The sequence below is a fragment of the Lepidochelys olivacea genome (genome assembly GCF_965140295.1).
Source record: "Lepidochelys olivacea isolate rLepOli2 genome assembly, chromosome: 1".
Classification (NCBI taxonomy): Eukaryota; Metazoa; Chordata; order Testudines; family Cheloniidae; genus Lepidochelys; species Lepidochelys olivacea.
The window spans coordinates 55,385,056-55,409,348 of NC_140411.1; the positions used below are offsets into that span (position 1 = coordinate 55,385,056).

General features: G+C 43.5%; 1 protein-coding gene across 2 annotated transcripts in view; it reads left to right on the plus strand.

The window, feature by feature from the left end:
• Positions 1–24,293, plus strand: part of FREM2 (FRAS1 related extracellular matrix 2) — a 214,734-nt gene that overhangs the window by 138,856 nt on the left and 51,585 nt on the right. For both annotated transcript variants that reach the window (XM_084651422.1, XM_084651421.1), the window contains exons 7-11: positions 9,550–9,699; positions 11,600–11,809; positions 12,468–12,665; positions 16,547–16,711; positions 16,809–16,991. In XM_084651422.1, coding sequence (XP_084507548.1) covers positions 9,550–9,699; positions 11,600–11,809; positions 12,468–12,665; positions 16,547–16,711; positions 16,809–16,991 — 906 coding nt within the window. The remainder of the gene's footprint in view (positions 1–9,549; positions 9,700–11,599; positions 11,810–12,467; positions 12,666–16,546; positions 16,712–16,808; positions 16,992–24,293) is intronic.

The window sequence follows — 24,293 nt, forward strand, 5'->3', positions numbered from 1 at the left end:
TAATTTTCCTGCTTGAGTGCTGGTTGATGTTCTAATTAATATATACTTTCCATTCTGCTGGATGCAAGGACAAAACATAAATTTAATTTCCTTATCAGAGGTCATTGGGAATTAAGTTCCAATCCTCTCTCCTCTAATTACTCTAACTGTATGCCAGCGAAATCTGCAGTCTTCAATCTGTGTTCGCTACATGAAAGGCTTTCTCTTATTTCTGAAAGAGAAGTCATTAAATTTGCAATGCTCTCTATTCAGACTGATTACTAGATTAAAGATCTGCCATAAGTGAGCCCCCAATCATGGGGCAGCATGTTTTCCAACCATGATGTGTGAAACACAATGCCTCCCTGTTTGTATCTTGGCTTTGCTGCTTCCCCGGGGAGCTCCTAAAAGGACTTACAGGAAATTAACTACAAAACAGTAGTAAAGATTTGGTTCCTAGGATGAGTAACCATGAAGAATGTGTCTGCTATTGCAGATACGTGTCTCAAAATATGTGACAGTCATTCCTGAATATGAGGCTAGCTAACTTACTGCAGTAATGTGGTTCTCTGTGAGCCTGTCGCTGCAGTAGCAAATTTAGTGCCTGTTTTTCAGCAGTGCTGTAGCTTTAACTGGGCAGGCATCCAGCTTGACAAAGCTAGTATTTCCAGCATCTTGTCCTGAAACGTTCCTCTAATCAGAGCTTGAGGATGTGTTGCTAGAAATGCCCGAGCGCTGACTCTACTAACTAGAGCTGGGCAAATAAATGATTTTTTGGTTTGCTGGCAGTTCTGAAAAATCTGTGGGGGAAGGTTTAACCTGAACTGAATCTGAAAATTGTGGCGGGGGGGAGCCCCTTGGTTAATCAGAAAATTTTGGTTTATCCTAGGTATGTCTCCTCGTTAGGAAGTCGAGTCACACCACAGATGAAAGTGGCTCTCTGTGTTTGCTATCGTTTTGAACAGTTCCTAATGGTGATAATTTCATTAGGGTTAGTGGCACAGTGTCCTCTGCTGTTTTTGTAAAAGACACTAAGGGCTAGATTCACAAAAGGCACCTAAATCCCAGAATCAGGCCCCTGCTCAGCAGCCACGGCACCCGGTGGGCACCTAAATGGGATCAGCACCTATGTTTTTGCAGTAGAAGTTCGCTCAACATCTGTGTTTCTGAGCATGCACACCAGGCAGTGGAGCCTGAGCCCAAGGTGATTCACTAACTGGGAGAATTCCACCTAACTCACCTGCAGGGCCCAATCTGGTAAGCATACTCAGAATGTGCCTGCTGGATCAGGCCCCTGCAGGCAAGCTTTTACAATTTATAGCCCAGGGGTTAGGATACTCATCTGGGATGTGGGCGACCTCTGCTTCAAGTTCAGCTTCCTTCTAAGGGGGAGAAGGGATTTGAACAGGGAACAACACCTCTCAGGTGAACTCCTTAGCCACTGGGCTGTGGGATATTATGATGTGGGGCTCCCTCAGTCTCTCCTGTTGAACCTGTTCCACTGTGCATAGATAATTTTAAAAAAATCATTGGAGCAGGTGAACTGGATCCTGTGTCTCACACATCCCAACCACTGCTGTAGCTTTAACCCCCAGGCAACAGAGTCATTCTCATGCTTGCTTACGCACTCTCTCTCTCTGTCCCAATGATTCTTTCATACTGACAGTCAGTCATGTTCTTGTGCTCTAGTATACATAACACACTGTAGGATCAGTCATAGATTTTTCCAACATATATATTAGCTGAGGAAAACTTGATTAGGTCATGAAATTTAATGGATCTGGCCTTCACCTGCCTGCCATTAGAGGCTTAGTTTTTCCCTCCTTCATGTAACCTCAGCCCTCCCTGTACACACATCACATGTTGCCACAATTCTCCTCCAGCTGGGAGGGCATAAATTAATGTGACTTCTAATCATGCACTGAGAATTCCTTAATGACACAATGGATTTATCCCTATGCACTGGCTTTGTGCTATTCTTTGCTCTCAGGGAGTTGAAAACTAAATTCAGGGTTTGATCTGAAATGTCCTGTGTGGGATAGCACAGCACCGTATTTAGAACGTGGAGCCATTTGTTCTTCTTTAGATGTTCGCTAAATCCTAGTGGTCATATACTGCTGTGATATTTTGCAGCAGATTTAGTATACTGAAGCCTTGCGATTCTGAAATAATTCCACTAGGCAAATCATGAAAAATTAATGTAGTGAGGGTTTTACTATGAAAGCCTCTAATGTTAATAATACACTAAAAAGTATTTATATGACACTTTATATATTCTAACTGCTGTGGAAGGTAAGGAGTATTATCCTGAAACCGATGCACAGAGATAAAGTGATTTGCCCAAGGTCACAAAATCACTGACAGTGCTGTCTCTGGACACTAGATTCTCCCCTTAGAGATAGCTGTAGGGCTCCCAGCCCTTAGCAATACAGTGTATTTAGGTGCAAAGCATTTTTTCTTTGTGGCACTATATGCAGATAAATATATCACTGTTAAATGTGATAACTTACCCTCGCCTCTGTTTTTTGCAGTTCTTTCTTGTAATCTGAGGGGTTTAAAATGTTAAAATAAGGACAGTACTCAAATAGTTTGGAATGGGAAATAAGACTGATTTCAGTCTAAATGTTAACTGTGGGAAATCAGATTGAGGGTTTTGTCCCCATACTCAGTGGGACAACCGTTCACAAAGCAGTTCACAAAGCTGCATCATGTTCCGATCTGGTCTGGATAGCAGAATTCTGCATTGAAACCCTATTTAAGGTCTCATTTTCTATCTTCACCTTTGTCTGCTTGCACTGAAGTAAGAAATGCAAGGAATGTATTGGCTAGTGCCCAAGGTCCAGCTATGAATAAGGTTAATAAGATAACCCATTCCTCTATACACACACACACACACACTCATACACACTGGTACCTAGAGTTGAAAGTGCAGGAAGGGAGTGAGATGTGTGATGTGCAGATTTATCTCCTGTTGGCCCAAAGTATGTAAACAAATACACACAATGTAATTTTACATTAACATAAACTATACCAGGAACCCCTCGTATAGGTTTTAAAAAATGCTTTATTATGCTTGCTGAAAGAAGAGAGCTGCTCTCCTACTGATAGTTCAGTGAGGTTTCATTCTTTTGTTGCTTGTTATCCTCAGGGTAGGGAATTGTATGCAGGATAGCAAAATGTAGGTTTCAATAATTTCTAATCATACATATGTACTTTCTGTATCCCTTGTTCTCCTTCCTGCTCTTTTTTATGCACAATACTGCATCTGGTTTTAAATTAGATTCTAAACTTTTCAAGGCAGGTACTGTCCTCCTACACTGGGTTTGGACAGACCCAAATCAAGAAGGTGTGTAGGGAGTTTACTGCTGAGGGAATTGTGCACCAAAAAATTCTATCCCACCCCCTTCCTTCCCCACTGTCTCTTCTCTCCACCCCACCTCTCTTTTCCCATTTCCCTCACCCCACTCTGCCGTCTTGCCCTTGTGGTGTACTTAAAAAAAAATTTCAACATTAGTTTTTGTGTCTTTTGCTACTTGCTCTTCAATTTCTTATTTGGCCTGCCTGATCATACTTTTACACTTGACTTACCAATATTTATGCTCCTTTCTATTTTTCTCTTTAGGATTTGACTTCCAACTTTTTAAAGGATACCTTTTTGCTTCTAATTGCCTGTTTTACTCTGCTCTTTAGCCATGGTAGCATTTTTTGATCCTCTTACTATATTTTTTGTTTGAGGTATACATTTAATTTGAGGCTCTATTTTGGTGTTTTTAAAAAAGTGTTAATGCAGCTTGCAGACATTTCACTTTTGTGACTGTTCCTTTTAATTTCTATTTAACTAGCTTCCTCATTTTTGTATTGGTGCCCTTTTTGAAGTTAAATGCTACTATGGCGGGCTTCTTTGGTATTCTCCCACACACAAGGATGTTAAATTTAATTACATTATGGTCATTATTACCAAGCCGTTCTGCTAGTCTCACCTCAGAATAGCTGCTCCAAGAAGCAGTCATGAGTGGTGTCTAGAAATTTTATCTCTGCATCCCATTCTGAGGTGACATGTATCCAGTCAATATGGGGACAGTTGAAATCCCCTATTATTATTGAATTTTCTATTTTTATAGATTTTTCTAAGCTCTCTGAGTATTTTACTATCACTGTCACCATCCTGGTCAGGTGGTCGGTAGTATATTCCTACTGCTATACTCCTATTATTCAAGCATGGAATTTCTATCTGTACAGATTTTGTGGTATAGTTTGATCCATTTAAGATTTTTACTCTATTTGACTCTATGCTTTCTTTTACATATAGTGCCACTTCCCAACCGGCACAACCGCCTCTGTCATTCCTGTAAAAAGAAAAGGAGTACTTGTGGCACCTTAGAGACTAACCAATTTATTAGAGCATAAGCTTTCGTGAGCTACAGCTCACTTGATGAAGTGAGCTGTAGCTCACGAAAGCTTATGCTCTAATAAATTGGTTAGTCTCTAAGGTGCCACAAGTACTCCTTTTCTTTTTGCGAATACAGACTAACACGGCTGTTACTCTGAAACCTGTCATTCCTGTATATTTTGTACCCTGGTATTACCGTGTCCCATTGATTATCATCATTCCACCAAGTTTCTGTGATGCCTATTCTATCAATATCCTCATTTAATACCAGGCACTCAAAGTCACCCATCTTAGTATTTCAATTTCTAGCATTTATAAATTTCAAACACTTATCAAATTTGTCAATATTTAGTTGTCAAGTTGTCAAGTAATGTCAAGTTGTCAAGTAATGTAATTGAATGGGACTCTTAATTTAGTTGTCAAGTAATGTAATTGAATGGGACTCTTTTTTCCATTTGACTGTTTCTTTTCAGCTCCTATCTGTATTTTATCAACTTCTATCCTCTCCTGTTCACTAGGATATCCTCCCTAAGCAATGTCTCTGTCCAAACTATATGCTCCTCCGCATCTCTCGTCTTTCCCCAGCCCTTAATTGAAAAACTCCTCTATGACCTTCTTTAATTTTACGTGCCAGCAATTTGGTTCCCTTTTGGTTTAGATGGTTTAGATGGAGTGCTCAGTTCCTAATAAACTAAAACCCTCCTCCCTACACCATCATCTTATCCACACATTGAGACCCATTGTGAAACTGGAAGCATTTCAGAGAAAAGCTACCATGGAGGTCCTGGACTTCAATCTCTTACCTAACAGACTAAATTTGCCTTCCAGGACTTCTCTCCTACCTTTCCCCATGTTATTGGTACCTACATGTACCATCACCATGGGCTCTTCCCCAGCGCTGAACATAAATCTGGCTAGATGTCTCGAGAGATCCACAACTCTCACACCCAGCAGACAAGTCACTGTGCAGTTCTCCTGGTCATCACAAACCCAACTATCTATAAAAAGAAAAGGAGGACTTGTGGCATCTTAGAGACTAACAAATTTATTTGAGCATAAGCTTTCGTGAGCCTCAGCTCACTTCACTGGATGCATCCGATGAAGTGAGCTGTAGCTCACGAAAGCTTATGCTCAAATAAATTTGTTAGTCTTTAAGGTGCCACAAGTCCTCCTTTTCTTTTTGCGGATACAGACTAACACGGCTGCTACTCTGAAACCAACTATCTATATTTCTAATAATCATATCCCCCATTACTGTTACTGGACTCTTCCTAATAACTGGGGTCCTCTCCCTCAGAGAGGTATCCTTAATGCGAGAGGACACCGTGACATCATCTGGAAGGATGTTCCCAACTCTGGGACCATTTCCCTCCACTCCCTTTTCTTGTTCTCCTTTCCCAAGTTTTCATCCTCCTCAACAGCACAGAGGCTGTCAAGAGTACGGGTGGGACTGCTCTACTGTGTCCTGGAAAGTCGTGCATCTCTCTGTCTCCCCTAGCTCCTGTAGTTCAGCCACTCTGGTCTCAAGAGACTGTACCATGAGTTGCTTACACTGAATGCCCACGTACGCCACCTGCCCACAAGGCAGGTAATCGTAAATGCTGCATTCAGTGCAATTAACTGGATTGCCCCCCACTCTGCACTGGATTTCTGCTGGCATTATTTTTATTCTTGCAGCTTTTTGTTTGTTTGTTTTTGAGGGATGGGCTGTTTATTGGTCTGAGCTTAGAGAATGTTAGCTGTATCTGGCTTTCACGTTCCCTCTCTAAACTTCCTTGCAAAACTCCCCTGCTTGCTGCTCCTGTTCGCAAGCTCTTCTGGTTGCTTATGAACTGACTTTTTAAATCCCTGTTCTCCCTGAAAAGCTGAATTAAGATCAAAGGTTGGCGGGCTATATCCTTCTTAGGAAGCGCTCAGCCTTGCCTGCCTGGCCGCTAGGCCCAGCACATACACCCCCAACCAGACCACACTATAAACTTCAGGAAAGCAGCAAGCACACAACAAATAGACAGCAAACTCACTCCCAGGGTCATGTAGTCGCTTCTCCTTCACTTGGAGAACTCAAAACTCCCCCGTTTGCTGCTCCTGTTCATATGGTTAAAGATAAGCACTTACGTCCTTGAGTCAAGACCTAAATCAGAGAATAGATCATGTCCAGTGTTACCTCTAATTTTTCCCACCCATGTGCCGAATTAATGTTGTTATGTGCACCAATAGGAGGTGATGTGTGACACATCATCTCCATATTGGTGCACATAAAAAAATTCATGTGGGAGGGGTGGGGCCAAGGGATTTGGAGTGTGGGAACTGGCTCAGGACAGGGGCAGAGGGTTGGGATATAGGGGTGTGAGGGCTCCGGCTTTGGGTTTGGGCTCTGGGCTGGGGCAGAGGGATGGGGTGGGGAGGTGAGGTCTCTGTCTGGGGATGCGGGTTCTGGGGTGGGGCCAAGGATGGGGATGAGGGGTTTGGGGAGCAGCGGGGCTCCCTGGGGCTATGGTGGGGAGAGAGGACTCCCTTCCCCCCTCTCTCCCTGCAGCAGCACCTGGACTGGGGGGAGGGGTGGCTGTCCACTGGCCGCAGCAGATGCTGGGCTGGGTTGGGGCTGCGGGAGAGGCGCCTGTCCCTCACCCACAACAGGTTCATGGCCAGGCTCGGTCAGAGCCAGGGGAGGGGCACCTGTCCCCCAGCAGCGGCAGGTTTGGGGCTGGGCTGGGTCGGGGCCAAGGGAGAGGCAGCTGTCCCCGACCCGCGGCAGGTTCAGGGCTGGGGGAGGGGTGCCTGTCCCCTGGCAGCATCAGGTTCGGTGCTGGGGGAAGGGCGCCTGTCCCCTGTCCATGGCAGGTCCGGGGTTAGGGGAGAGACATCTCTCCCTGCCGCAGCCTTGAGCACCTGTACTGTGCTTAGTAGGCAGCTGCGCGCCCATGCAGCTTAGAGGGAGCTTAGGTCTGGCCACAAATGGTGTGTCTGGACAGCAAAAAAAAAAAATGCTGCAGAAGCGACTCTCGGAGCCCAGGTCAATTGCCACAGGCTTTTAGGGCTTGTGCTGCAATGCAAAATAGCCATGCAGATGTTCCTGCTTGGGCTGGAGACGGCTCTGAGATCCACCTCTCTCACCAGGTTTCAGAGCCTAGGTGGGAACATCTACACAGCTATTTTTAGCCCCTCAGCTTGAGCCCAGCAACGTGCAGTCAGTTGACCCCAACTCTGAGACTTGCTGCAAGTGGGTGGTTGTTGGTTTTGGTGGGGTTTTTTTTTTCCATATAGACATACCCACTGTGGTTCTTAAAAATCAAGTTGGATTATGTAGTATTTTATTTAAGAACAAAATAGAAAAATGTAGTAAGCCCTTATGATTGATATCAAGGGCAGAGTTATGGTTGACGTTTCACACACAACAAAGTGAGAAATGTTCTGATTCCCACACCAACCATAACCCTGTCATAGAATTCTGTGTTATTCTATGTTGTTTTGACTTTACTGCCCTACGTGTAAGATGGATAGAGGTATGATAACATTTAATTTATTGACTTGTGCACTTGTAAAAATTTTAGCCACAAGGTTGCATTGGCATAGATTTTTATTTGATTTCCTTGGAGCTTTTAAATAAAAAAAGACACTGATTTACAGTCAGATAAGCATGTCTGAATGTTTTACCATTGAAACAAATGTACGTTCCAGATTGTGGGCACTCTGGGTGCATTGCGCCCTCTCCCCCTCCCCCCCATTTTGAGATAGCTTAAGAGAAGACTCACTATATCTGGTCTTTTTTCTTTAAGCCCCCATGATGTCCATTTTAAATTTTGCAGGGTTTTAGTATTTAGTGTGCTAAGTGGAATGCATCCCCAGAACATGTGAAATCCAGTTTGTGTTGGTAGCACATTAAAGTAAATGTATTAGAAAGGAATTGGGGAGATATGCAGAAGCAAAATGACTGGCAATAATAGGTCATGAAAGGTCAAAGTAGTGATAAATAGGCTATGATTTTCATATTTATTGGCTGATTTTTAATGTATTTTTCTCTGTGTAGATTATAGTCAGGACTGGCAGAGTTTAATTTTTACTTTTTTATAATTTTGACAGATAATAGCAATGTTTATTTTACATGTTTTTTTTTTCATTTTTATCTATTTAAACTTTCACAGTGGCAAGAAATTACTGGTGGGATCAGACAGCAATTATTTAATGATGGTAGATGTTGCTATTCAGAAAAATAAGCTTTTGTAATCTTTAACATACAAGTTGTCAACATCACATGTCAGAATATATAAAGTCAAAATCCTTAATTCAAAATCTAATAAGTTCTCAAGCAACATTTTTCTTACTTTGCCTATTTGTAAATTTTAATTATTGATGGAAGTATGTTTTCATCAGTTTGTGTGTGTGCGGTGAAATGGATGTTTACCAACATTTACTAATAAAAATGTAATCCTTCCAAGACTAAATATAGTGGAGGGGAGAATCTGTAAGAGCATTAGGTCTCTCCAACACTAATGAAAGTGTCTACAATGAATGACAACTAGTGGAGTCTATGTTAATATTTTATTTACTTCTATAGGACCATAAATATGTGCACCATAAAGAACACAGCATGTAAATAAAATATCCTAACTGAAAACAAAGAACAAAATCACTTAGGAGGAAGACCTTATCAAAGGCATGAACAGATGCAGATCAATTAAAAAGAAAGAGTTGCACCTAGATCTGACCAGTAGATTTAGACTTGGTGGAAGAGGTGGAGTTTTATAAGAAATTTGAAGAAGTGTCTAGGTAGGTCAACTGTGGTTTGTGTTTTGCAGGCTTTATGAGGACAGTCCATCTGGTATATTTTTCTACGTTATGTTGTTTTCCTTCTTTTGTTTCTGTCTGCCTACCATACTTACATTCACATTTGTCTGAGCGCCTTATAATCATTAATGTATTCATCCTCACAGTCCCCCTTTGAAGTAGAGAAATGTTGCCATCCCCATTTTACAGATGGAGAACTGAGGGACAGAGAGACGTCTCAAGATCACAGAGGTGGAACAGGGAATTGAACCCTAGACTGCCGAGTCCCTGACCTTAACCACTGGACCATCCTTCCTCTTTTATTTATTTTTAATTTTTTTATATATGCTTAAAAGTAGGTTCTCTGGTAAGAAGCAAACTTTAATAATTTTAAATTACTTTAACCTTTTTACCAGAACCAGCCTTCTACTTTGGAGATGTTGAATACTATGTTGATGAGAGTGCTGGCTTTGTTGAGGTGCATGTCTGGAGAACTGGAACTGATTTGTCCAAAGCTGCTACTGTTACAGTGAGGTCTCGCAAAACTGAACCAATAACTGCAGAGGGTGAGTGATCATTTCGCTCTTGTGTCATTTTTCCTTAATATGTCTTAACATGGAGCACTGGTACATCCAGTGTGGATTCAATCCTGAAGACTTCTGGTTTAGGCCCAGAAGTGGCTCAGAGAGCCACAAGGCTAGGCATGCCACACTTGGTGTTTGCTCTGAACCTTCGAACGGAGGCTTCTCCATAGTGTGTGATGTTCAGAAGTATGAGGAGACCTCTGTGCCCACACTGAACTGCATGCTAGTAAGGGGAAAAGTGAGCATGATAAGGAGCAGAGAAGGGGCATGGACAGGTGTTGAAATGAAAACTGACGAATGGAAACCATGGGCTTTATCCTAGAAGGTGCTGGCTGCCCTCAGCTACCATGAATTTAATTAAACATTGAAGCTGCTCAGCACTTCCCATAATCCATTTGAGATGCACGCAGCCCATTTTTAGATATCACAGTTATTCCTACTGCTAACATGAAGTAAGGGCTTATTCAAATGTGTTTAAGAGCCGCCCTTAGATGGAAATGGAAGCAAGGGCAAATTATGAGCTTCAGCCTTCCAGTGGTTCCCACGAACTATTATCTCTCACATTCAGTTGCTCATTGCCTCCCAATACATGCTAGGCACAGAGTTCTTGCCAGCCCGCCAGCCTACAGTTCTTTCTGTCCTCAGCTTATTATACTTAGTCTGTGTCTACCCTTGGAGCTAGGGGAATGACTCCCGGCTCACACAGACACACACTCATGTGCTAATTCGAGGAGAGTTAGCAGACTGAAAATGATAGTGCAGGTGTGGCAGTACAGGCAGCTGTGAGTGGCACCACAGGCTAGTTGCCCCGAGTACATACCCAGGGGGCCAGTTAGGTAGGTAGGTAGGTACTCAGCACAACTAGCCCATGCCGCCGCTCACCCACTGCCCATGCTACCCCAGCTCACCAATGTTTTTAGTGTGCCAGCTCCAGGAGAGTTAATGTGAGTAGGTCTATGTGAGCTGGGAGTCCATACCCCCAGCTCCACATGCAGACATACCCTCAGAGCCTTCATCCACATGCTGAAAGGATCAAGTTCTAAATTGGTATCTGGAGCTGGAGACATACTGTACTTAGTCTGTTTCTAAAACATGGCATTTTATGCTAAAGTGTTCTTTTGATGTGGAGAAGTCATGAAGAGTCCAGATATTTTTCCTAGATGGTTACATTGAGCATGAACAGACATTAGTGTTTAGTTACTGATATAATTTTAAAATACTCTTAGTTGTCATAAGCCTTCTTGTTATGATGCCCATGACAGGAAGACTTAAAGTCTGGGTTTATTATTAGTATGCCTTTCCACATTTTTGTGCTTTCTCTTGGAAAATGAGATTATTAAGATGTCTAGAAAGAATGTCCATTTACTTCATTTCTTAACTATTATTTTATATGATCTGTTCGGTTTACCTCACCCTAAATATTGAATGCCTTTTTGTTCCAGAAAAGCATAACAGCATTATAGGAGTTTACAGCCAGACTGTGTTTTTGGTCTTCCCTCACTGGATAAACTGTTAAATTGTTTCTCCCAGAACGCTTTGGTTGGTCCCAAACTATAGTTTGCATCTCACTTACAAAAGTTTTACATCAATATAGCTCCATTCACTTAAATGGTGTTATTCCTGATTTTCAACATGGTAAGTGAGATTAGAATCAGCCCTGCTCCAAATCCCTTCTAGGTAAGAAGCTTTTTGCTTTGCATGGCTGCAAGAGTTCTAGAGAGTTTTAAATGAGTAAAAAGTACTTATTGACAATAAAAGAAAGAGATAATTACATTTTTATGAGTTACTATCATCAACTTCCTGACTTTAGATCCCTTATTTTCTTTAACTAAATGCTGTGAAAAACAGTTCCATCAATGTCTTCAGTTGTTTCTTTGTGTAGCTGGGGTAGACTACGTAGGCATCAGTCGTAATTTGGATTTTGCCCCTGGAGTCAACATGCAGACTTTCCATGTGATCATTCTGGATGACCTTGGACAGCCAGTATTAGAAGGAATTGAGAGGTTTGAGCTTGTGCTGCGAATGCCCATGAATGCTATCCTTGGAGAACCAAGCAAAGCTACCATCTTCATCAATGACTCAGTCTCTGATTGTAAGTATTAATTATTTTCACAGGAAGAAAAATGATGCTTGCAATGCAATAGATTATATTCTTCCTTCTGAGTCCATATGGAACTAATGTCCAGGCATGGTGTTTGGAAACACTATATTGCTGAAGTTGTGATCTTTTGGATGAGGTGTAAAATCGGGCTCCTGACCACTTGTGGTCATTATAAAATTTCTGGGCACTTACCGGTCTACATACACTTTCGGCTGGCTATAATTTCTCACTTATTTTCCTAAAACCATGGGGAATGTAGAAAATGTACATAAGGCCTGAAGATAAATACATTTATATTAGTTTTACATTTGCTAGTTGTAATTTTATAGACATAAGTTGTAATATTCCTGATTTATACCAGTGTGAGATCAAAATCAGGGCCATAGCTTGTAGTTTTGTAAAGCAATTGTGGTGAAATCTTGGACCCACTGAAGTCAGTGGACATTTTTCCATTGACATCAGTCGGGCCAAGATTTCACTCTTTGAATTGTGGGAAATGTGCTAAATAAATCAGTTGCTACCTGGTGAGGAGTCTGCCATATCATAAGCATATATAACATGGCACATAACACCATTATCTTAAAAGCAGTGGCTATAGGAATTGATCATTCTGGATATTTTATTCCTTCCTTTGTATGTGTCTGTCTAGTGCCTAAGATGCAGTTTAAAGAACCTATGTACATTGTCAACGAAAATGATGAAGAGATTTCTGCCATGATATATAGGAGCGGGGATATCCGCTACACATCTACAGTGCGCTGCTATAGTCGGCAGGGTTCAGCCCAGGTAATGATGGACTTTGAAGAACGTCCTAACACTGACGATTCCATCATCACTTTCCTTCCTGGTAAGCTACAATTCTTTGTTAGAATCCTTTATTCTGTCAGAGTTGGTTTTGCTTTAAATCATGTGAGTTTTTTTCTCATAGCAAGGGACATAGAGACTGCTTGGGGGAACAAAGCTCTCTCTCTACAGAATAGGTAGAGTGTGAGCAGAGACAATATTCCTCACACCATCCTGCCTTAATCCTGAACTCGAGGGGGATCATCTATAGAGACACAAGGGATATCTTTTTGCTAAGACCCAACCACTCATCCTTACAGATGGATCCCATTGCTTTGCTGCAGGCAGATCTGGATAGCAGGTGATATCACAGAGGAAACCCCCAGAAGTTCTGGCCCCATTAGGCAGACCATCAGCAAATCCAGCTATCTGTCGCTGGAATGGGTAAACACCCTTTAACATTGCATAGGGACACAGCTAAATTAATTATTGCTGTCTGATGTTTCTCCTCCTTCCTGCTTATTTCTTCTTTCTCAGTCTGCCTGGGTGACTCAAAATATTGAACCCAAAGAAGGAACATGAGAAAATTGGGTATTACTTCTCCTTTGAGGGAAAAATTGCTTGAGTCCCTCTTGGTGGTTATCAATCCAAACCTCCTTTTGCTTGACTGGAGAACAGTTTCTTGTGTCCTCATTTTTATATGCTCGACATTTTTAACTTCTGGTTTTTTTCCAAGCCCTGAACAAGTTTTTTCCACTATATGTAAATCTTATGATGCAGAGGACCTTCCCTCTTATGCCATAAGAGGGAAGGTCCTCTAATGGATGAGTAACTGTTAAAAGATAGGTTTCAGAATAACAGCCGTGTTAGTCTGTATTCGCAAAAAGAAAAGGAGTACTTGTGGCACCTTAGAGACTAACCAATTTATTTGAGCATAAGCTTTTGTGAGCTATGGCTCACTTCATCGGATGCATACTGTGGAAAAGACAGAAGATGTTTGCTTTTATACACACAAATCATGAAAAAAATGGGTCTTTATCACTACAAAAGGTTTTCTCTCCCCCCACCCCACTCTCATGCTGGTAATAGCTTATGTAAAGTGATCACTCTCCTTACAATGTGTATGATAATCAAGGTGGGCCATTTCCAGCACAAATGGCCCACCTTGATTATCATACAATTTGTGATATATGCCATCATGTGCCAGCAATGCCCCTCTGCCATGTACATAGGTCAAACTCGGCAGTTTCTACGTAAAAGAATAAATTGACACAAATCAGATGTCAAGAACTATATCATTCATAAACCAGTCGGAGAACACTTCAATCTCTCTGGTCACGCGATTACAGACATGAAAGTTACGATATTACAACAGAAAAACTTCAAATCCAGACTCCAGCGAGAGACTGCTGAATTGGAATTCATTTGTAAATTGGATACAATTAACTTAGGCTTGAATAGAGACTGGGAGTGGCTAAGTTATTATGCAAGGTAACCTATTTCCCCTTGTTTTCCTAACCCCCCTCCCCCTTCCTCAGACGTTCTTGTTAAACCCTAGATTTGTGCTGGAAATGGCCCATCTTGATTATCATACACATTGTAAGGAGAGTGATCACTTTAGATAAGCTATTACCAACAGGAGAGTGGGTTTGTTTGGGGGGTGGGGGGATGTGTGTAGGGGGGAGAAAACCTGGATTTGTGCTGGAAATGGCTCACCTTGATTATCATACACATTGTAAGGAGAGTGATCACTTTACATAAGCTATTACCAACGGGAGAGTGGGTTTGTTGGGGGGGGGGTGTGGGGGGGAGAAAACCTGGATTTGTGCTGGAAATGGCCCACCTTGATTATCATACACATTGTAAGGAGAGTGATCACTTTACATAAGCTATTACCAGCATGAGAGTGGGGTGGGGAAGAGAAAACCTTTTGTAGTGATAAGCACCCATTTTTTCATGATTTGTGTGTATAAAAACAAATATCTTCTGTATTTTCCACAGTATGCATCCGATGAAGTGAGCTGTAGCTCACAAAAGCTTATGCTCAAATAAATTGGTTAGTCTCTAAAGTGCCACAAGTACTCCTTTTCTTTTTGTTAAAAGGTAGGAAACAAAGGGTAGGAATAAATGGTCAGTTTTCAGAATGGAAAGAGGTAAATAGTGATGTCCTCCAAGGGTCTGTACTGGGACCAGTCCTATTCAACATATTCATAAATGATCTGGAAAAAGGGGTAAACAATGAGGTGGCAAAATTTGCAGATGATACGAAACTCCTCAAGATAGTTAAGTCCAAAGCAGACTGTGATGAGTTACGAAGGGATCTCACAAAACTGGGTGACTGGGCAACAAAATGGCAGATGAAATTCAATATTGATAAATGCAAAGTAATGCACATTGGAAAACATAATCCCAACTATACATATAAAATGATGGGGTCTAAATTAGCTGTTACGACTCAAGAAAGAGATATTGGAATCATTGTGGATAGTTCTCTGAAGACATCCACTCATTGTGCAGCAGCAGTCAAAAAAGCTAACAAAATGTTAGGAATCATTAAGAAAGAATAGCTTGTAAAACAGAAAATATCATATTGCCTCTGTATAAATCCACGGTACGCCCACATCTTGAATATTGAGTGCAGATGTGATTGCCCCATCTCAGAAAAGATATATTGTAATTGCAAAAGGTTCTGAAAAAGTCAACAAAAATGATTAGGGGTATGAAACAGCTTCCATATGAGGAGAGGTTAATAAGACTGGGACTTTTCAGCTTGGAAAAGAGACAACTAAAGGAAGATAACATAAGAACGGCCATACTGGGTCAGACCAAAGGTCTATCTAGCCCAGTATCCTGTCTTCCAACAGTGGCCAATGCCAGGTGCCCCAGAGGGAATGAACAGAACAGGTAATCATTAAGTGGTCCATTCTCTGTCGCTCATTCCCAGCTTCTGGCAAACAGAGGCTAGGGACACACAGTCAACCTGTGGAACTCCTTCCCAGAGGATGTTGTGGAGTCCAAGACTATAACAGGGTTCAAAAAAGAACTAGATAAATTCATGGAGGATAGGTCCATCAATGGCTATTAGCCAAGATGGGCAGGGATACCTAGTTTTACAACAGTCTACAGAAAAAGTACCAGTGAAGTCAGTACAAACTAAAATTTCATACAGACAATAACTTGTTTATACTGATCCATATACTATACACTGAAATGTAAGTACAATATTTATATTCTAATTGATTTATTTTATAATTATATGGTAAGAGTGAGAAAGTACGCAATTTTTCAGTAATAGTGTGCTGTTACACTTTTGTATTTTTATGTCTGTTTTTGTAAGCAAGTAGGTTTAAGTGAGGTGGAAAACTTGGGTTACTATCAAACTATCAGACTCCTGAAAGGGGTACAGTAGTCTGGAAAGGTTGAGAGCCACTGCTCTAAATGGGCTTGAATAGACTAATTTTACACACATTGTTTTCTGATTGTTCAACTAGAGACATGTTTCTACCGATCTTCCAAGGTGATAAGAATCCACTTCTCCCATGGGCATCAGTGGGAACTGAGAGTGATAGGAAAATCAATTGGTCTGCCGTAAATTAAAGTACCCAAAATTAGAGACTGTTCTTTAAAATTTGGTCTTGAACCTTCCTGTTCCTCATTTTCCACCTCTGAAAATGAGGATAATACTCTTCTACGTCTCACAGGCGTTGTGAGGTATTAGCTGTACAACTATGTAAATACCCAGTCTTACTATTATAGTAAATAAAAATGTTTTTGCTGCTGCTATTGCTATTACTTTCATTCGTTATTTACTTAGATAGGGCCAGTATAGGTGCTGTGACCGATAGAATTGACTTGTGGGTCCTAAAGCTTGAGAGAAATGCCTGTAATACATCTAGAAACAATTTTAAGTTCTGCATGATGTTACTTTCTGCATGATGATTCCAGGTGAGACTGAGAAACCTTGCACCCTCATACTTGTGGACGACTCTCTCCATGAAGAAGAGGAGGAGCTTCGTCTGGTTCTTGGCACTCCAAGAAGTGATTCCTCCTATGGTGCTTCTATTGGCGAACAAAATGAAACCCTGATAAGGATCAGAGATCATGCAGACAGTGAGGAGTTATTTTTGACCCTACAAATATCGTTTTGACTTTGGTATTGAAAAGCTCTTTTGTGAACACTATTAAACACTTTTTTCTGTTATTACAGAGGCCATTATTAAGTTTGGTGAGACCAAATTTAGTGTCAGTGAACCAAAAGATACAGGACAGCTGGTGGTTGTAAAAATTCCAGTGCTTCGTCTGGGAGACACGTCAAAGGTTTCCATTGTGAGGGTTCACACAAAGGATGGCTCTGCCACCTCTGGAGAAGACTACCACCCCGTGTCAGAAGGTATGAAAAGACTCTCCGGCTGTCAGTCAGATCAGTATCACATCCTATTGATTATTTCAGCCACAATTGTACAGTATTTAAAGGGGGAAAAGGCATTGTGAACTTTTAAGCTTTTAATACTTTTTAGCTGCCTTCATTAGTGCTTTTTGCCTTTTGGATTAATAAGGCACAGGAATGGAATTTCATATTCTTTATCTTCCAACAATTTGGAGTTGCAGTGTATTCTCAGTAATTCGGAGAGTAATCCAGCATATGAATGTTTTTAAAAGAAAGCATTACTGATTCTGAAGTAAGTATTCAGCAATGCGAAATGCTTTCCCCTATGACCTACTCACAGAATAAAAACTCAAAGGAAGCAAAACTTTTATATTGGAATTTTGTATGAGAATTATACCGACAAAGTTAACCCAGAAGCAATAACTGATAAATAAACTAGAGAATACACTGAGTTAGTAACCTAATGCTGCATCTCATAGATGTGATTTGCATATTTCAGTAGGAAAGACAAAGGGCAAAATGAGGTAAAAGGACCTGAAATCAGGATATGGATAATTTGTATACAATACCAATGCCTTGGGAAATAACTGGAAATATGCACTGGAGTAAAGAAGAAAATTCTGTAGCCTATCTAATCTAGTTTATGTGGCCATAAGTGTCAACTAAGATTCAGAGGGTCACATAACCTGGCTGTTCACTTAGCTGACTCACCCTGAAGACTGTCAGATCTGATGTGTAAAGGATGGTGGAGGCAACTCACTCCATGCTTGGAAAGAAGTGGGGAGCAGAGAACAATCCCAAACAGCCCTAAACCTGGTTCTCTTCTACATCCTTATAGGTCATAGTGAGATTAGTGCAGTGTTAGGGTTATAGTAACTTCCATGAACCTCTAGTAGACAGAAGGGCTGGGGATGGAGTATAGGCCAGCAATCTTCTGGGAAATGAGCATGTTGCTGGGATACTCTTAGCAATACCCTCCCTTCTGATATACATGATCTTGTTCCCATTCTCTGCTCTCTGGCTGACAGCTCCATTTCAGAGCTGTAAAATGAGAACAGTATTCTACAGCCTGTGTGGCCTGGAGAGACTCTCTGGACATCAGTCAGCCGGGGAAGTATTTGGACACCTCACTGAGACAATTATTAGGCAGTCCCTCCATAAAGTGATTCCCCCATGCTCCATTTAGGGGGCAGAGTCATAGGGTATGTCTACACTATGGAATTAGGTCGAATTTATAGAAGTCGGTTTTTTAGAAATCGGTTTTATATATTCGAGTGTGTGTGTGTCCCCACAGAAAATGTTCTTAGTTCATTAAGTGCATTAACTCGGCAGAGTGCTTCCACAGTACCGAGGCTAGAGTCGACTTCTGGAGCGTTGCACTGAGGGTAGCTATCCCACAGTTCCCGCAGTCTCCACTGCCCATTGGAATTCTGGGTTGAGATCCCAATGCCTGATGGGGCTAAAACATTGTCGCGGGTGGTACATATCGTCAGGCCCCCGTTCCCTCCCTCCCTCCGTGAAAGCAAGGGCAGACAATCGTTTCGCGTCTTTTTTCCTGAGTTACCTGTGCAGACGCCATACCACGGCAAGCATGGAGCCCGCTCAGGTAACCGTCACCGTATGTCTGCTGGGTGCTGGCAGACGCGGTACGGCATTGCTACACAGTAGCAGCAACCCATTGCCTTCTGGCAGCAGACGGTGCAGTACGACTGGTAGCCATCCTCGTCATGTCAGAGGTGCTCCTGGCCACGTCGGCCAGGAGCGCCTGGGCAGACATGGGCGCAGGGACTAAATTTGGAGTGACTTGACCAGGTCATTCTCTTTAGTCTTGCAGTCAGTCCTATTGAACCGTCTTATGGTGAGCAGGCAGGCGATACGGATTGCTAGCAGTCGTACTGTACCATCTTCTGCCGGGCAGGCAAGAGATGAGGATGGCATGCAGTCCTTCTGAACCGTCTGCTGCCAGCCAAAGATGTAAAAGATAGATGGAGTGGATCAAAACAAGAAATAGACCAGATTTGTTTTGTACTCATTTGCTTCCCCCCCTCCCCTGTCTAGGGGACTCATTCCTCTAGGTCACACTGTAGTCACTCACAGAGAAGGCGCAGCGAGGTAAATCTAGCCATGTATCTATCAGAGGCCAGACTAACCTCCTTGTTCCAATAAGAACAATAACTTAGGTGCACCATTTCTTATTGGAACCCTCCGTGAAGTCCTGCCTGAAATACTCCTTGATGTAAAGCCACCCCCTTTGTTGATTTTAGCTCCCTGAAGCCAACCCTGTAAGCCGTGTCGTCAGTCGCCCCTCCCTCCGTCAGAGCAACGGCAGACAATCATTCCGCGCCTTTTTTCTGTGCGAACGCCATACCAAGGCAAGCATGGAGGCCGCTCAGCTCACTTTGGCAATTAGGAGCACATTAAACTCCACACGCGTTATCCAGCAGTATATGCAGCGCCAGAACCTGGCAGAGCGATACCGGGCGAGGAGGCGACGTCAGCGCGGTCACGCGAGTGATCAGGACATGGACACAGATTTCTCTGAAAGCATGGGCCCTGCCAATGCATGCATCATGGTGCTAATGGGGCAGGTTCATGCTGTGGAACGCCAATTCTGGGCTCGGGAGACAAGCACAGACTGGTGGGACCGCATAGTGTTGCAGGTCTGGGACGATTCCCAGTGGCTGCGAAACTTTCGCATGTGTAAGGGCACTTTCATGGAACTTTGTGACTTGCTTTCCCCTGCCCTGAAGCGCATGAATACCAAGATGAGAGCAACCCTCACAGTTGAGAAGCGAGTGGCGATAGCCCTGTGGAAGCTTGCAACGCCAGACAGCTACCGGTCAGTTGGGAATCAATTTGGAGTGGGCAAATCTACTGTGGGGGCTGCTGTGATGCAAATAGCCCACGCAATCAAAGATCTGCTGATATCAAGGGTAGTGACCCTGGGAAATGTGCAGGTCATAGTGGATGGCTTTGCTGCAATGGGATTCCCTAACTGTGGTGGGGCCATAGACGGAACCCATATCCCTATCTTGGCACCGGAGCACCAAGCCGGCGAGTACATAAACCGGAAGGGGTACTTTTCAATAGTGCTGCAAGCTCTGGTGCATCACAAGGGACGTTTCACCAATATCAACGTGGGATGGCCGGGAAAGGTATATGACGCTCGCATCTTCAGGAACTCTGGTCTGTTTCAAAAGCTGCAGGAAGGGACTTTATTCCCAGACCAGAAAATAACTGTTGGGGACGTTGAAATGCCTATATGTATCCTTGGGGACCCAGCCGACCCCTTAATGCCATAGCTCATGAAGCCGTACACAAGCAGCCTGGACAGTAGTCAGGAGCTGTTCAACTACAGGCTGAGCAAGTGCAGAATGGTGGTAGAATGTGCATTTGGACGTTTAAAGGCGCGCTGGCGCAGTTTACTGACTCACTTAGACCTCAGTGAAATCAATATTCCCACTGTTATTACTGCTTGTTGTGTGCTCCACAATATCTCTGAGAGTAAGGGGGAGACATTTATGGTGGGGTGGGAGGTTGAGGCAAATCGCCTGGCTGCTGGTTACGCGCAGCCAGACACCAGGGCGGTTAGAAGAGTACAGGAGGGCGCAGTACGCATCAGAGAAGCTTTGTAAACCAGTTTCATGACTGGCCAGGCTATGGTGTGAAAGTTCTCTTTGTTTCTCCTTGATGAAACTCCCCGCCCCTTGGTTCACTCTACTTCCCTATAAGCTAACCACTCTCCCTTCGATCATTGCTTGCAGAGGCAATAAAGTCATTGTTGCTTCACATTCATGCATTCTTTATTCATTCATCAAACAAATAGGGGGATGACTACCAAGGTAGCCCAGGAGGGGTGGTGGAGGAGGGAAGGAAAATGCCACACAGCACTTTAAAAGTTTACAACTTTAAAATTTATTGAATGACAGCCTTCTTTTTTTGGGGCAATCCTCTGTGGTGGAGTGGCTGGTTGGCCGGTGGCCCCCCCACCGCGTTCTTGTGCATCTGGGTGTGGAGGCTATGGAACTTGGGGAGGAGGGCAGTTGGTTACACAGGGGCTGTAGTGGCAGTCTGTGCTCCAGCTGCCTTTGCTGCAGCTCAGCCATACACTGGAGCATACTGGTTTGATCCTCCAGCAGCCTCAGCATTGAATCCTGCCTCCTCTCATCACGCTGCCGCCACATTTGAGCTTCAGCCCTCTCTTCAGCCCGCCACTTACTCTCTTCAGCCCGCCACCTCTCCTCCCGGTCATTTTGTGCTTTCCTGCACTCTGACATTATTTGCCTCCATGCATTCGTCTGTGCTCTGTCAGTGTGGGAGGACAGCATGAGCTCAGAGAACATTTCATCACGAGTGCGTTTTTTTTTCTTTCTAATCTTCACTAGCCTCTGGGAAGGAGAAGATCCTGTAATCATTGAAACACATGCAGCTGGTGGAGAAAAAAAAAGGGACAGCGGTATTTAAAAAGACACATTTTATAAAACAGTGGCTACACTCTTTTAGGGTAAACCTTGCTGTTAACATTACATACATAGCACATGTGCTTTCATTACAAGGTCGCATTTTGCCTCCCCCCACCACGTGGCTACCCCTTCAACCCATCCCCCTCCCCGTGGCTAACAGCGGGGAACATTTCTGTTCAGCCACAGGCAAACAGCCCAGCAGGAACGGGCTCCTGTGAGTGTCCCCTGAAGAAAAGCACCCTATTTCAACCAGGTGACAATGAATGATATCTCACTCTCCTGAGGATAACACAGAAAGATAAAGAACGGATGTTGTTTGAACGCCAGCAAACATACACTGCAATGCTTTGTCGTACAATGATTCCCGAGTACGTGTTACTGGCGTGGAGTGGTAAAGCGTCCTACCATGAAGGACGCAATAAGGCTGCCCTCCCCAGAAAACTTTTGCAAAGGCTTTGGGAGTACATCCAGGAGAGCCGCGAATGCCAGGGCAAAGTAATCCTTTCATATGCTTGCTTTTAAACCATGTATAGTATTTTAAAAGGTACACTCACCGGAGGTCCCTTCTCCGCCTGCCGGGTCCAGGAGGCAGCCTTGGGTGGGTTCGGGGGTACTGGCTCCAGGTCCAGGGTGAGAAACAGTTCCTGGCTGTCGGGAAAAGCGGTTTCTCCGCTTGCTTGCTGTGAGCTATCTACAACCTCATCATCATCTTCTTCGTCCCCAAAACCTGCTTCCGCGTTGCCTCCATCTCCATTGAAGGAGTCAAACAACACGGCTGGGGTAGTGGTGGCTGAACCCCCTAAAATGGCATGCAGCTCGTCATAGAAGCCGCATGTTTGGGGCTCTGACCCGGAGTGGCTATTCGCCTCTCTGGTTTTCTGGTAGGCTTGCCTCAGCTCCTTAAGTTTCACGCGGCACTGCTTCGGGTCCCTATTATGGCCTCTGTCCTTCATGTCCTGGGAGATTTTGATAAAGGTTTTGGCATTTCGAAAACTGGAACGGAGTTCTGATAGCACAGATTCCTCTCCCCATACAGTGATCAGATCCCGTACCTCCCGTTCAGTCCTTGCTGGAGCTCTTTTGCGATTCTGGGACTCCATTATGGTCACCTCTGCTGATGAGCTGTGCATGGTCACCTGCAGCTTGCCACGCTGGCCAAACAGGAAATGAGATTCAAAAGCTCGCAGTTCTTTTCCTGTCTACCTGGCCAGTGCATCTGAGTTGAGAGTGCTGTCCAGAGCGGTCACAATGGAGCACTCTGGGATAGCCCCCGGAGGCCAATACTGTCGAATTGTGTCCACAGTACCCCAAATTCGACCCAGCAAGGCCGATTTAAGCGCTAATCCACTTGTCAGGGGTGGAATAAGGAAATCGATTTTAAGAGCCCTTTAAGTCGAAATAAAGGGCTTCATCGTGTGGACGGGTGCAGGTTTACTTCGATTTAACGCTGCTAAATTCGACATAAAATCCTAGTGTAGACCAGGGCATAGTCTCTGTACAAAGGGAAGCAACAGGTGTGGCAGCCAGACAATCCCTGGGTGGCATCCTCAGAGAATGTGCACCTCCTCAGGATTTCTGTTCACTTCCAGGGCTATAGCGCCCAGAGGGCCACAGACATCCTGGAAACTTACCTGAAATAAACCTCCAGGCTAATAAAAGGGAAATATGAATCCTTTGTGTTTACTCCTTACGTCAAAATACTTCAATTTTTTAATCAACTTTGTTTATTAATGTTCATACAGATAAACAGATTAATTTTCTTTAGCATTCTGCTTTGAAGGCCTAGGATGGTTTCCTGCAGCCATTTTTCACCTCAGACAAAACTCTGCTTGGGGATCATGTAGCCATTCTGATGGTGCCATAGCCATAATGAAACAAATTAATCCCTGATGTAACTCTGTTATAGGGAAATCAGTGGGTTTACACTAGGAATGAATTAGGCTCATGATGGCAAGTTTCAAGCGGTTGTTAAATTTCATTGTGAAGGTGCAGAGGGCTGTGGGCATTCCAGTTGCTTCTGGAAAACCATTCCATAGTCATTTTTGTGGTGGCACAGCTCCTTTCCTTGCTCATCACTAGTGGATAATGCCTCCCACCTGTGGAATTCAGCGGCAATCCAGTGTTGTTGTTGGGGGCTCTGAGACTAGGCTTTGTCTTTTAGCTCAGTCCACTGAATTTTTCTGCCTCCAGGAGTGGAACAAGATGTCAGTTCAGTTTCTTCAGACCATTTGTTTTATAACTTTAATTCTTATTTGTTTTCATGCAGTACTGACTTCATTTAAGCTTCAAGCACCTCTTCCCCTCTCCTGAGGTGAGGAATCAATGGACTACTGAGGTTTTACTCTTCTGTCTTCTCCAGTACAGCACTTCTCAAGTGGGTTGTGTCTGCTTCCCACTGCAGAAGCAGAGAAGCCCTGCAAGCATTGAGCCAAGTCCAAGAGGCAGCTTTCTGGGAGCTTCAGAGAACTGTGCCCTGCTGCCTCCCCAAGCCGTCAAACCTTACTATGATGTGATATGGGCTTGAGAGAGCGAGCTATGCCCTGATGCCACAAGCCATCAACCCTCACATTGCCAGGGCACAGGCTGGAGAGAGTGATCTATGCCTGGCTACCACAAGCTATTGGCCTTCTCACTACCAGGGGGTCGGCTTTGAGTCAGGCAGGCATGTGAGGCCTCAACCCCTGCCAGAAGCCATGATTCCACCATGAGAAGCTCAACCAGGAGTGTGAGGATTCCCACAGAGAGGGGAACCCCCCTCACAACCGTCTCAGGGGAAAGTCTTGCAAACTTCAGAGAGTTTGGGACTGAAAAAAGCAAAATCAAGTGCCCCCTTTGTAAGGCA